Below are 15,311 nucleotides of genomic sequence, written 5' to 3' on the forward strand. Positions count from 1 at the left end.
TTAGGGACCACATCACATTTGCAGTGACTTTGAGGGGCCTATATTATAGAAAATACACCAAATTGACACCAATCTAAAAACTGCACCCCTCAAAGTGCTCAAAACCACATTCAAGAAGTTTAACCCTTCAGGTGCTTCACAGGAACTGAATCAATACGGAAGGAAAAAAAAACATGTTTTGCAAAAGTTAAATGTTTATTTATCCCCAATTTTTTGTTTTCACAAGGGTAACAGGAGAAAATGGATCCCAAAAATTGTTCTGCAATTTCTCCCGAGTATGCCGAAACACCATATGTGGGTGAAAACTACTGTTTGGGCGCATGTCAGAGCTTGGAAGGAAAGGAGCACTGTTATGAATGGGTCACCGAGGAGGAAAACTAAACAAGCTAAGTCACAGAAAACCAGAGAGGTTGGTAACTATGCAGATTGCAAACCCCCTGATCCTAACCACACAACTAGCAGCAGCCGTGGAGCGTTCCTTATATGAATCTAGATGACTCGTCACAGCCGGAGAACTAAATAAGCCTAAAGCAAGAAAAGGGGAAAACTAACTGCCCCAGAGCAGACCCCAAAGGAATAGACAGCCCCCACACATGTATTAACTGTGAAACAAGATGAAAACACAAACACAGGCAGGAAACTAGGCTGAGCAAACGAGTTTTGCAAACTAGATCCATCAAGGAATGTATTTAGATGTGTGGCGAGCACCTTGAACCTCCAGGTGCTTCACAGAAGTTTAGAACATACAGATGTGAAAATTAAAAAAATAAATAAATAAATAAATCACATTTTACACACAAAAGTGTACTTCTAGCCCCCATTTGTTTTATTTTCATAAGGGTAACAGGAGAAACTTGGCTCCAAAATTTGTTTTGCAATTTCTCCTGAGTACGCCGGTACTCCATATGTGGAGAAAAATTATTGTTTGGGCTCACAGCAGCGCTTGAAAAGGAAGGAGTGACGTTTTAGAACGCAGAGTTTGACGGAATAGTCTGCGAGTGTCATGACACGTTTGGAGAGCCCTTGATGTGCTTAAACAGTGAAAAAAAAACATAAAAGTTACCCCATTTTGGAAACCACACCACTAAAGGATTTTATCCAGGCGTATAACGTAGAGCTATGAAAAAAAAATGTTCTTTTAGCCTCAAATTTTTTAATTTCACAAGGGTAACAGGAGAAAATGGACCCCAAAATATGTTGAGCAATTCAATTTCGCATTACTAGGCAGAAACCCAATATGTGGGGGAGAACTACTAAATGGCAGGGCTCAGAAGGGAACTAGTGATGTTTTGCAAGGTAGCCTTTGATGGAATGGTCTGCGGGTGTCGTGTAGCATTTGTAGAGCTTCTGATGTGCCTAAACAGTGGAAACCACACAAAAGTTGTTTTATCCCCAAATTTTTGTCCTTTCCACAAGAATGGATTCCAAAATTTGTTGTGCAATTTCTGTTGAATACACAGACACCCCATATGTGGATGAAAGCAACTTTTGAGGCACATTGCAAAGCTCAGAAGGGAAGAAGCGGCATGTTGGAGTTCAGATTTTGCTGGAATAGTTTTGAAGTGCCATTTCACATTGGCAGAGCCTCTGAGGTGACAGAACAGCAGAGCCCCCTACATATGACCCAATTTTAAAAACTAAATCACGAATAAATTCATCTAGGGGTGCAGTGATCATGTTGACACCACATGTGCCTCACAAAATGTTATACCATTGGGCAGAGGAGCCCCTGATGGGAAATGGGTAAAATGGCACCAAAATCTATCCCACAATTTCTGCTGAATGTAGAAATACCCCATATGTGGCTGTACAGTACTGGAGAGCAGATTTTCCTAGAATAGTTTGCAGACCCCATATACAGCATCCCTAAGTGCTTGAAGAGCAGAATCCCTGCTCAAGTAACTCCATTTTGGAAATTATACCCTTTTGGGAATTTATCTATAGGTGTAATGACGATTTTGACTCGATGTGTGTTTTCCAGAAAAAAGCAGCAGTGGATGTTGTCGATCAAAAATTGCAAACTGCCATTGTAGTGCCCAATACGTTGTAGTCCCCACTATGTTGTAGCGCCGAGTATATTGTAGTGCCTAGCTCACGCTTCTGGAGACACACACCCGTAAATTAGGCAGGCTCTCATCGCTACAGAAATACCAAATGTGAATACTAAATCTGGTTTAGGCACACTGGAGCTCAGAAGGGAGAGTGACATTTGGATTCGGGAGGGCAGTTGTTTTTATTTGGGAGGGGGGGCAATTTTGCATTTGCGCATTACGTACCTGAGAGGGGAGGCTTTTGTGAATTTAAAGCGCTTGTTGGGAATATTTTACATAACATTTTGTATCACATTTAACCGGTGCTGTACGCTGAGCATTTTGGCGTTTCTATCTAAATCTCAGAGTGATGTGATTCAGATTAAACCCCCGAGGGATTCATACACTATAATGAGGCATTAGAGTTAACTCTGGACTTCATCTGGTGTCCTTTTCAGAAGGGCACAATACTCTGGCGGATAGCACTTTTATGCACACCTAAAAAGATGGACACCATAGGATCACAGGTCAGACTGCATCCACAGTGTCTCCATCTGCCTCATTATAGGGAATTTTCTGCCGGGGGTTTAGTCTGAATCATGTATTTCAGAAATTTACATAGAAACCCCGGTGTAAGCGCTCAGCGCAGAGCGCAGGATAAATGTGAGTCGAATTTTACTGCGATCTTAGGGAGGCAGAATGAAAAAAAATTGAATAGCAGGTGAAAAATTGGTTTTATTTATTGTTTACGCAGTTCTTCATGCGGAATAAGTGATTAAGCGACTTTATTCTTCAGGTCAACGCGATTACAGCGATACCAGATTTATATCGAGTTTTTATGTTTTGCTGCTATTACACTAAAATATATGCTTTTTATTTTTGTAAATTCTTTAAGAATGTTGATATTAGCAAAATAACAACAAAGATACAAAAAAGAATCAACATTCGTTTTCTTTAAGGGGTACAAAGTTTAAGGAAGCTGGGAGTAGGAAAGAGAAGAGGGGGGAAGGGGGAATCTGATCTCACTTTCTATCCTGCTCCGCTCTAAGCTAAGCTCCGCCCACCTCCCAGCACTCTTCGTGTTCCAAGCAGGGAGCCATAAAGGGTGGTCTGCTACACTAGTGTGTGTGGGGTGTGGGTGTTGGAATGTGGTCGGGTGCACTCACCTTACCTGGTTGTGGAGTACCACACCTCTGGTTGAGGTGCAGTACCTCTGTGGTGACTGGACCCTCAGGGGCGCCACAATACCGTATATAATCGAGTATAAGCCGAACTGAGTATAAGCCGAGGCCACTAATTTTGCCACAAAAAACTGGGAAAACTTAATGACTTGAGTATAAACAGAGAGTGGGAAATGCAAGCAGCTACTGGTAAATTTCATAAATAAAAATAGACACCAATAAAAGTAAAATTAATTGAGACATCAGTAGGTTAAATGTTTTTGAATATCCATATTGAATCAGAAGCCCTATATAATGCTCCATACAGTTCATGATGGGCCCCATAAGATGCTCTATACAAAATATGCCCCATTTAATGCTCCATAAAGGTTCATGATGGCCCCATAAGATGCTCCATATTAAAATATGCCCCATATAATGCTGCACAAAGGATGTTGGCCCCATAAGATGTTCCACAGAAAAATATGCCCCATATAATGCTGCACAAAGGTTATTTGTGGCCCCATAACGTGCTCCATAATACAATATGCCCCATGTAATAATGCTGCTGCTGCGATTAGAAAAAAAAATGACATACTTCTCGTCGCTGGAGGCCAGATGCCGATGTCCTGAGCAGGCGGAGACACCGACGCGCTATGGGGGTCAGGTGCCGGTATTGCCGCTGGCTCAGGCCCCTGGCACTGGCTATATTCACCTGTCCGCGTTCCACCGCTGCGCGCCGCTCTGTCTTCAGGATCCTCTGTCAATGACTGTTCAGACAGAGGGCACACACTAAACACGTCATCGCGCCCTCTGACCTGTACGTCACAGCCAGAGGACCCGGAAGACAGAGCGGTGCGCAGCGCTGGAACACAGAGAGGTGAATATAGCCAGTGCCGGGGGACTGAGCAAGTGGCGACACCGGCACCTGACCCCCATAGCGCGCCAGTGTCCCTGCCTGCTCAGGACACCGGCACCTGGCCTCCAGCGACGAGAGGTGAGAATGTAATTTTTTTTTTTTTTTTAATCGCAGGGACGTGACTTGTGTATAAGCCTACGGGGTCTTTCTCAGATAAAAAAGGGGGCTGAAAAACTCGGCAATACACAAGTATATATGGTATATAGCATAAACATGCTTGGTAAAACATTTTCATGGTTTGAAGTTTAATCTTGTTTTGGTATTTAAACCACTGTTGCCATCTTTCTCAAAGTTTGTCTTGATTGGGGTGAATCAGGCAAATATTTTCAAATGAAGATATGCTATTGGATTTGATAATCTATTCTGAGAGAGAAGACAAATCAGTATCCTTCAAATCTATAGATCTGGGGAAAAAATGAACAGAACTTGGATGCCAACTATGTGATCTCCATTTTTCATGGACTGTTTTACATGAAAATGCTGAGAAATCTCCATTAATTTTTTTAATCTGAAAAAGACTGTTTTTCTCATCTGAGGAAAATCACTGACGTCTGAATAAGGTCTTAGTCAGAGTAGTAGCGCTCCTCACATCACTTACAGATAACAATAGGTACACCACGCTTCTGTTACCGAAATGAAAAGACTTCATAAGTGTAGCAGTACGTGTGCCCACAGAGTACACCGCTGCACCCAGAAAGCTGGTATTAGCGTATCAGTACATGTGCCCACAGTGTACACCGCTGCACCCAGAAAGCTGGTATTAGCGTATCAGTACATGTGCCCACAGTGTACACCGCTGCACTCAGAAACCTGGTATAAGCGTATCAGTACATGTGCCCACAGTGTACACCGCTGCACTCAGAAAGTTGGTATCAGCGTATCAGTACATGTGCCCACAGTATTGCCGCTGGACCCAGAAAGCTGGTATATGTGTATCAGTACATATGCCCACAGTGTACACCGCTGCACCCAGAAAGCTGGCAGAAGGGTCAAGTGTATCCTTACATGTGCCTACAGTGTACACCGCTGCACCCAAAAGCTGGTATATCTGTATAGGCACAAGTGGCCACAATATTCTGTACTACACAATCACTACGTGTCACTCACCTCTGTGTCTGTCACTGCGTGTCACCCCCCCCTCAGTGTCTGTCACTGTGTGCTACCCCCCTCCATGTCTGTCACTGCGTGTCACCCCCTGTGTCTGTCACTGTGTCATACCCCTCTGTGTCTGTCACTGCGTGTCAACCCCCTCCGTGCCTGTCACTTCATGTCCCCCCTCCGTGTCCATCACTGCACGTGACCCCCTCAGTGTCCCGTAATTGCACGTGCCCCCCTCCGTGTCTGTCAGTGCGTGTCACCCCCCCTCCATGTCTGTCACTGCGTGTCACCCCCCTCAGTGTCTGTCACTGCGTGTCACCCCTCCGTGTCTGTCACTGCGTGTCACCCCCTCCGTGTCTGTCAGTGAGTGTCACCCCCCTCCGTGTCTGTCACTGCGTGTCACCCCCTCCGTGTCTGTCACTGCGTGTCACACCTCCGTGTCTGTCACTGCGTGTCACCCCATCCGTGTCTGTCACTGCGTGTCACCCCCCTCCATGTCTGTCACTGCATGTCACACCCCCCTCCGTGTCTGTCACTGCGTGTCACCCCATCCGTGTCTGTCAGTGCGTGTCACCCCCCTCCGTGTCTGTCACTGCATGTCACACCCCTCTCGGTGTCTGTCACTGCGTGTCACACCTCCGTGTCTGTCACTGCGTGTCACCCCATGTCTGTCAGTGCGTGTCACCCCCCCTCCGTGTCTGTCACTGCGTGTCACCCCCTCCGTGTCTGTCACTGCGTGTCACCCCCTCCGTGTCTTTCACTGTGTGTCACCCCCTCCGTGTCTGTCACTGCGTGTCACCGCCCCTCAGTGTCTGTCACTGCATGCCACCCCCTCCGTGTCTGTTAGTGTGTGTCACCCCTCTCCATGTGTCACTGCGTGCCACCCCCTCCGTGTCTGTCAGTGTGTCACCCCCCTCCGTGTCTGTCACTGCGTGTCACCCCCTCCGTGTCTGTCACTGCGTGTCACACCTCCGTGTCTGTCACTGCGTGTCACCCCCCTCCGTGTCTGTCACTGCGTGTCACCCCCCTCCGTGTCTGTCACTGCGTGTCACCCCCTCCGTGTCTGTCACTGCGTGTCACCTCCCCTCCGTGTCTGTCACTGCGTGTCACCCCCCTCCGTGTCTGTCACTGCGTGTCACCCCTCCGTGTCTGTCAGTGAGTGTCACACCCCTCCGTGTCTGTCACTGCGTGTCACCCCCTCTGTGTCTGTCAGTGCGTGTCACCCCCCTCCGTGTCTGTCACTGCGTGTCACCCCCTCCGTGTCTGTCACTGCGTGTCACCCCATGTCTGTAAGTGCGTGTCACCCCCCCTCCGTGTCTGTCACCACGTGTGACCTTCCACCGTGTCCGTCACTGCGTGTCACACCTCCGTGTCTGTCACTGCGTGTCACACCTCCGTGTCTGTCACTGCGTGTCACCCCCCTCCGTGTCTGTCACTGCGTGTCACCCCCCTCCGTGTCTGTCACTGCGTGTCACCCCCCTCCGTGTCTGTCACTACGTGTCACACCTCCGTGTCTGTCAGTGTGTGTCACCCCCTCCGTGTCTGTCACTACGTGTCACACCTCCGTGTCTGTCAGTGTGTGTCACCCCCTCCGTGTCTGTCAGTGCGTGTCACCCCCTCCGTGTCTGTCAGTGTGTGTCACCTCCCCTCCGTGTCTGTCACTGCGTGTCACACCTCCGTGTCTGTCAGTGAGTGTCACCCCCCTCCGTGTCTGTCACTGCGTGTCACCCCAAGTCTGTAAGTGCGTGTCACCCCCCCTCCGTGTCTGTCACCACGTGTGACCTTCCTCCGTGTCCGTCACTGCGTGTCACCTCCCCTCCGTGTCTGTCACTGCGTGTCACACCTCCGTGTCTGTCACTGCGTGTCACACCTCCGTGTCTGTCTTTGAGTGTCACCCCCCTCCGTGTCCGTCACTGCGTGTCACCCCCCTCCGTGTCTGTCACTGCATGTCACCCCCTCCGTGTCTGTCACTACGTGTCACACCTCCGTGTCTGTCAGTGCGTGTCACCCCCTCCGTGTCTGTCAGTGCGTGTCACCCCCTCCGTGTCTGTCACTGCGTGTCACCTCCCCTCTGTGTCTGTCACTGCGTGTCACACCTCCGTGTCTGTCAGTGAGTGTCACCCCCCTCCGTGTCTGTCACTGCGTGTCACCCCCTCCGTGTCTGTCACTGCGTGTCACCCCATGTCTGTAAGTGCGTGTCACCCCCCTCCGTATCTGTAAGTGCGTGTCACCCCCCTCCGTGTCTGTCACCACGTGTGACCTTCCTCCGTGTCCGTCACTACGTGTGACCCCCCCCTCCTTGTCTCACTACATGTGACCCCCTCGAGTCACTACATGAGACGTTGCCCGGCACTGATATTGTAGAGAGCTGTACACAAGTTTTGCCGTACAGTGACGTCACCGGTCAGGCAGCACTGTGCACAACAGACATTTCCCTTCTACACCCGGCGCCTCCCTGTGCTATAGTCTGTAACATTTGTATGTGAAGCGCCATTGCTGGGGAATGCACACTGAGAAGCCTAATGGACGCTGACAGGAGCCGTGCATTGCTTATCACACCCTAGCACCGAGGCGTCGCACTTCCATCAGACTTTAGAGAAGTCGTGTCCCCCGCTCGCAGCCCTGTCACTGCACGGCGGGTCATTCATTCCTAGTCAGTCGGGACAGCGCGTCATTAGAGTGCACTGCCTGCTCCCACACAGGAGGGGCGCTGTCCGTGTCCAGCGTCATCACCATCACTCGGGGACAGTCACTCACACGCAGTCTTACGCACCTGTTCCGTGGGAAGGGTCCTGAGCATTTGCCTCACAAGATGCAACGGCGCCCCATCAGACTGCCCTGCTGCCCGCATATTCTCTCCCTCCGACTGTACTCAGCCTCTTCCTGAGAGATGTGCTACTCCCCACACCCGTCCTGCACTGACACTTTACCTAGTACGACACCCGCCCACACACCACACCCGAAAAGCACAGTGACTGACGGGGCACCACACTGCCGGGCTGCACCTTGCAGCTATGAATGGAGGGAGGGTGCCTGAGGTATTTACAGGTGACACTGAAGTGTACCTCAGGACTGCGCCAATATCCAGCCTCACTATCTGCAGTAATACAGGCTTAGGCCTGTTTCACACTTCCGTTTTTGTGTCCGCCAAACGGATCCGTTTCCGTTTTTTTGACGGATCCGCAGTAACCGCTAATGGAAGTCTATGGGACAAAAAACGGATCCTGCAAAAAAATGGCGGATCCGTTTTTTTACGGAAACCAACGGATTTTGACGGATTTGAAAAAACGGAAGTGTGAAACAGGCCTTACACACCTATGTACTGTATATACACGTGTGTACAGACACACACACTTAAGGGGCTCTCTAGTGAAGACAACCTAGCTCCAAACTAGGCGATAAATTAGAAAATTGGTGGCGCTCCAACTGCTTCCAGAATGGGGTGCTTTTAGAGCGACAGTGCACATGCTCGTTTCATTCCCTACTGGAAGAAGTAGAGTGCAGTGTTTAGCAGGGAATGCATGGAGAATGAATGGAGCAGCCCTCGCACATGCGCACGTTCAGGGATGAAGGTTCCCTGTGCTGCTGATCCCAGCAATTTGACCCTCACTGATGAGTAAATTATCACTTATCCTTTGCAGAGGTGATAAGTTTTCACCAGACCACTTTATTTTTAGAGGTGAACAAACATATTTCAATTCAAGCCACTCATACTCTGTGGCCATCATTTTCAGCCCAGCATAGGAGAGAGACAGAGACAGCCAGACAGAGGAGAGAGGAAAAGAGAGAGAGGGAAGAGAGAATGGTTTAAGGTATTTTTATTACTGTCAAAAGTTTACATAGATTTCATTAGTATTTGGTACCATTGCCTTTAAACTGAATGACTTGGGTCAAACGTGTGGGATATCCTTCCACAAGCTTCTCGCATTAGTTGGTCGGAATGTGTGTCCATTCATCCTGACATAACTGGTGTAACAGATCCAGGTTTGTAGGTCGCCTTGCTCGTACCTGCCTTTTCAGCTTTGCCCATACATTTTCAATAGGATTAAGCTCAGGGCTTTGTGATGGGCCACTCCAAAACATTTTGTTACCATTTTGGCAGTTTGCGTTGTAGGAAGAAGGACTGGACCGCGGGTACCTGTTCTGTGCCGGATCCGGAACTGTCGGGGCTGTCACCTCTGTTGTCTGGGGGAATGTCTAAGGGACCGGACCAATCTTGGTATCCGGGAGCAGGGTGTGTGGCTAAGGGCTTGCAGCCTGAGTGTGCGCAGAAGTGGTCAGACTTGGCTGGAAGAGACAGCGCGCAGCGAGGAGAAATGTGTGCTCTGCTCCGTTGCAGCGCAGGCCCGCGCCCTAGCTTCTCCGCCGCCGCTAGCTGAAGCCGTGAGGAGAGACGTACGGCGTGCCTGTTGGCCACCACGAACCAAGGTGTCAAGCACCCCGGGTCCGCAAGTGCCGCCAAAGAGAGACCGGGTGAGGGACCGTTATCTGCACCCCGACCCTCCAGTGTATATCCACATTGGGCTCAGGCAGAGCTGAAGCTTGCTCCCTCTTAGCCACTCAGCAGCTAAGTGCTGACCGACCGCTGCCGCCAAAAGACGGATCATCGTTACCCTTTAACTCACATCAGACAAGCACCACGCCAGCCGTCATTGGCGCCATCGCCTGTTCTGAAACTTCTAGAGCATGAGAAGCGACTGACAGGCTAAGTGGATTCAATAAGAACTACTATCACAATATCCTTTGTTGTTCTTCATTGACTTTGCATAGTCTTTTCCCGCATTTAAATTGCCTTTTACCCCCCATTTAGCTGTTTTCCTCCCTGTGTGGAGTATGCCTGTGTTAAGTAAAACCATTAACCCTTGCTCTGTCTCCTGTCCTTCGTTGCATCCCACAAACTGCTCACAGCTTCATGTCATCGTCCATTTGGAAGACCCATTTCTACCCAAGCTTTAATTTCCACAACTGATGTCTTCAGAAGTTGCTTCAGTATTGCCACATAATCTTCATTTCTCATGATGCCATCTATTTTGTGAAGTGCACCAGTCCTTCCTGCAGCAAAACAACCCCACAACATGATGCCACCTTGTTTTACAGTTGGGATGGTGTTCTTAGGCTTCAAAGCTTCTCCGAGATAGAGAGAGTGATGAAGACATGTAATCATGATTAACCCCTTTACCAGGACTGGCTCCAGGTTTTCGTGGACCCCAGTCGAAAGTGTCTCAGTGGACCCCTTTAACACACACAATTCATGATGCACAGATACGGCAGAGAAATATAGGTATAGAACAATGCCAAAGATCTCACTTCTTACATTATATGAGAGATATCAATAGTGCAGAAACCGGACAGTATAGTCCTCCATACAGTATTATGGGACCACATAATGCTTCATACAGAAAAATGAGCCCCATTTAATGCTCCATCCAGTATTATGAACCCCATATAGTGCTCCATACAATATAATGGACCCCATATAATGCTCCATACAGAATAATGGACCCCATATAATGCTCAATAAAGAGAATAATGGACCCCATATATTGCTCCATACATAATGAGCTCTATATAAGGCTCCATACGTAATGGGCCCCATATAATGCTGAATACAGTATATGAATGGCTTCATATATTACTTCATACATAATGGGCCCGATATATTGCTCCATGCATAATGAGCCCCATATAATGCACCATACAGTATATGATGGGCCCCATATGATGCTCCATATATAATTGGCCCCATGTAATGCTTCAAACATAAAGAAAAAAAAAATGCTCATCTTTCCTCGCTGGCTGCTGCTCTGCTCTGGACTCTTCAGCGTCGCCGTCTTCCGGCTGTCTACACTGACTGTTCAGGCAGAGAGCGCACAGATGTGACGTCATCACGCCCTCTGACCTGAAATGTTAGAGTCAGAAGACGCAGAAGATGCCACAGGTCAGGAACGGGGAGAGGTAAGTATTGCAAGCATAAGGGCCCTGACTAAGCGACGGGGGAGCCTGGTTCTGGCACAAGGCTCCCATTGAACACGGGTGTCTCTAATGGCACGTGGGCATCCCCACCTGCTTAGTGCCCTGGCATGTGCCCTTGTACGTCGGGTGCTGACGCCGGCCCTTATCCTCTCGGCTGCTCTACAGATGTGCAATCATACTAGCATTAACCCCTTAAAGTCCAATGATGGACAGAGTCGGTCATTGGGCACCTCCCCCTGTTTGGTGCAGGTTCCGGTGATGAGCCCGCACGTTTTTCCGGCACATGACAGCTCATCTCATCAGCTGATATGTGCCCAGAACAACTGTGGGTGGACTCGCGATTCACCAGCGGCTGCTAACATGTTAAATGCCTCTGACAGCAAAATTTAACATGCATGCACAGGAAGCGCGTTATTACCTCTTCCCATCAGCGCTTGTGTCACGTGACCGCAGGCCACCGAAGGGTTAGCATGAGAACCCAGGGTCAGCAATAGACCCCTTTGGTTGTCAATGCTGGATCGCTAGGAGTGCCGCTTGGTGGTCGGCGCTCATAGCAAGTGAGTATTTAGGCTACACAGAGCAGCCCTGCTCAATGTTGCAGAGGCGATCAGACAACTGCAGCTTCTAGTCTCCCATGGAGACTATTGAAGCAAGTAAAAAATAAAAAAATGTTTTTAAAAATATTAAAAAATATATAAAAGTTCAAATCATCCCCCTTTCACTTCAAAATAAAAAAAAAATCAAAATATACATATATTTGGCATTGCTGCGTTCAGAATCGCCCGATCTATCAATATATGAAAATAATTAATCCATTCGGTAAACGGCTTGGCAACACTAAAAAATCGAAATGCCAGAATTACGTTTTGTTGGTCACCGCGACATTGCATTAAAATGCAATAACGGGCGATCAAAAGAGCATATCTGCACCAAAATGATATCAATAAAAACATCAGATCAGCGCTCAAAAGATAAGTCATCACCCAACCCGAGATCACGAAAAATGGAGACACTATGGGTCTCGGAAAATAGCAACTTTTTTTTTTTTTTTTTACAAAATTTGGATTTTATTTTGACCACTTAGATAAAAAAGAACATAGACATGTTTACTGTCTATGAACTCATAATGACCTGGAGAGTCATAATAGCAGGTCAGTTTTAGCATTTAGTGAACCTAGCAAAAAAGCCAAGCAAAAAACAATTGTGGGATTGCACTTTTTTGCAATTTCACCGCACTTGGAATTTTTTTTCTTGTTTTATGTTACACGATATCGCAAAACCAATGGTGTAGTTCAAAAGTACAACTCGTCCCACAAAAAACAAGCCCTCACATGGCCATATTGACTGAAAAATAAAAAAGTTATGGCTCTGGGAAGAAGGGGAGGGGAAAATAAAAATGCAAAACCAAAAATACCCCTTGTCGTTAAGAGGTTAAGCATGGCTGATATTGGAAAGAGTAGCAAGAAAAACAGCACTCACCTGATCCTGCTTTCAAGATGTGGTTTTAATCCATGGAAATGGTTACATAGATATTTGCAGAGGTGCAGGTGTCAGGTTGTTTTTTTATGAGTAGTGAGACTAAACATGGTTGATTAACCCCTTTCATCACTTTGTGTGCTGGATGATTTTTCCTAGGTTTCTAATACAGACTCTAACATCCTCAGTGCTACATATATCCCCTCAAGTACTTTGCCAGTGACTGTCTTTATAATATACTGTATATATACAGGGTGGGCCATTAATAAGGATACACCTAAATAAAATGGGAATGGTTGGTGATATCAACTTCCTGTTTGTGGCACATTAGTATATGGGAGGGGGGAAACTTTTCAAGATGAGTGGTGAACATGGCGGCCATTTTGAAGTTGGCAATTTTGGATCCAACTTTATAAATGGCCCACCCAGGTCTATCCATATAAATGGACCACCCTGTATCTAATATACAGTATACTTACCTTGTAATGTCTTCACATCCTGTTCCGTCCAGATGTTTCCGGATCCCAGAATTGCAAGAGGCTGAAGTTCACCGACCGCCATATTGGGACACTCAAGTGATGGGTGTCTCAATATGGAAACTGCTGCCTCTTGCGCGGTACCACCAGCGGAACACTGTCGCCCCACACACACACACACTGTATATGTCGTACGCACCACACACACACTGTATAGGCTGTACGCACCACACATACACACACACACACACTGTATACAATGTCCGCAACCTCTTGCTCGGTACCACCAGCGGAACATCGTCGCGAACACGCCGCCTCCGGGATCAGCCGAATGATTCCCTGACCGCCACCATCTTTGTACAGGAGGAACGCATGTGCAGTTTTTAATGTGACCACCGCTATCTGTCTGCACAAAGATGGCAGTGGACTGATTTACTGGGCCTGTGTGAATTCCGCGCAAGTGCAGTGAATCATTCGGCTGATCCCGGCACCAGATACGCAACATGTCTACAGGCAGAGGAAACCGGTCATATTAAAGGGGTTTTTCCACAAACGAAAGTTCATTTTCAAAATTGTCTGTGTCTGACCGTGTACGGAGAATACCACATCTCCTGGGCAGGGGAGGAAGCAAAAGATGATACTGACATTACAGCAGGGGATCACAAAGGATTCATTTTGTGAGGTAAAATATTTCACTGTTTTTAAACAATATTTTTCCTCACAAAATGTATCTATCCTCTGCGATCTCCTGCTGTAATGTCAGTATTGTCTTTTGCTTCCTCCCCTGCCCAGGAGCAGTGGTATGTTCTGTACACGGTCAGACACAGACAATTTTGAAAATGAACTTTCGTTCATGGGAAAACTCCTTTAAAAAGCAAATATCAACGCCAACATGGGGTAGACAGGTGAAAGAAGAGAGCACAGATGGGAGAAGTCAGCACATGGGAAAAGAGAGAGTGGATAGGTGGGTGAGCACATGGGGGGGAGAGATTCTCAACGCTGCAAAGCCTGCCCCCATCGTGACATTACCGCCCTCCTGATGCGACAGCATCGGGCCTCCATCTAGTATATATATACAGTATATATATATATATACACTGTATATATATATATATATATATATATATATATATACAGTGTACAGCTCTGGCAAAAATTAAGAGGCCACTGCAAAACTTTCAGTTTCTCTGACTTTTCTCCTTATAGGCATATTTTTTGAGTAAAGTGTTTATTGTTGTTTTATTCTATAACAACTGACAACATGTCTCCAAAATTTAAAGCTAAAAATTTTGCATTTATTTGCAGCAAATGAGAATTCGACAAAATAATAAAAATCAAACAGTGCTTTCAGACCTCAAATAATACTCATGTTTTAACTCAGGAAGAGTTCAGAAATCAATATTTGGTGGAATAACCATGATTTTTAATCACAGCTTTCATGCGTCTTGGCATGCTTGCCACCAGTCTTACACACTGCTTTTGGGTGACCTTATGTCACTTCTGGCACAAAAATGTAAGCAGTTCTTCTTTGTTTGATGGCTTGTGACTATCCATCTTCCTATTGATTACATTCCAGAGGTATTCAATGGGGTTCAGGTCTGGAGGTCTGGAGATTAAGCCACAGTGTCTTGCACCCACTGTGAAATTTGGTGGCGTATCAGTGATGATCTAGGGATGCTTCAGCAAGGCTGGAATTGGGCAGGTTAAGAATCAAGCCGCATAAAAGGTTATCCTTGAAAAACACTTGCTTCCTTCTGCTCCGGCAATGTTCCCCAACTCTGAGGACTGGTATTTCTAGCAGGACAATGCGCCATGGCACACAGCTAGGTCAATCAATGTGTGGATGAAGGACCACCACATCAAGACCCTGTCATGGCCAGCCCAATCTTTAGACCTGAACCCCATTGAAAACCTCTGGAATGTAATCAAGAGGAAAATGGATAGTCACAAGCCATCAAACAAAGAACTGCTTACATTTTTTACCAGGAGTGGCATAAGGTCACCCAAAAGCAGTGTGAAAGACTGGTGGAAAGCACGCCAAGCCGCATACAAGGTTATCCTGGAAAAAACAGTTGATTCCTTCTGCTCAGGCAATGTTCCCCAACTCTGATAACTGTTTTTTCCAGCAGGACAATGCGCCATGCCACACAGCTAGGTCAATTAACCCCTTAAGCCCCAA

General features: G+C 47.2%; 1 protein-coding gene across 1 annotated transcript in view; it reads right to left on the minus strand.

Annotated features, from left to right (window-relative positions):
- Nucleotides 1–8,127, minus strand: part of LOC141076890 (lysophospholipid acyltransferase 2-like) — a 158,241-nt gene extending 150,114 nt beyond the window's left edge. The window contains exon 1 of the mRNA XM_073564141.1: nucleotides 7,981–8,127. Coding sequence (XP_073420242.1) covers nucleotides 7,981–8,058 — 78 coding nt within the window. The 5' untranslated portion in view covers nucleotides 8,059–8,127. The remainder of the gene's footprint in view (nucleotides 1–7,980) is intronic.
- Nucleotides 8,128–15,311: the final 7,184 nt, after the last annotated feature.

Source organism: Dendrobates tinctorius, unplaced genomic scaffold, assembly GCF_039654945.1.
Source record: "Dendrobates tinctorius isolate UK_male_01 unplaced genomic scaffold, ASM3965494v1 ptg000015l, whole genome shotgun sequence".
In the NCBI taxonomy this organism is placed as follows: domain Eukaryota; kingdom Metazoa; phylum Chordata; class Amphibia; order Anura; family Dendrobatidae; genus Dendrobates; species Dendrobates tinctorius.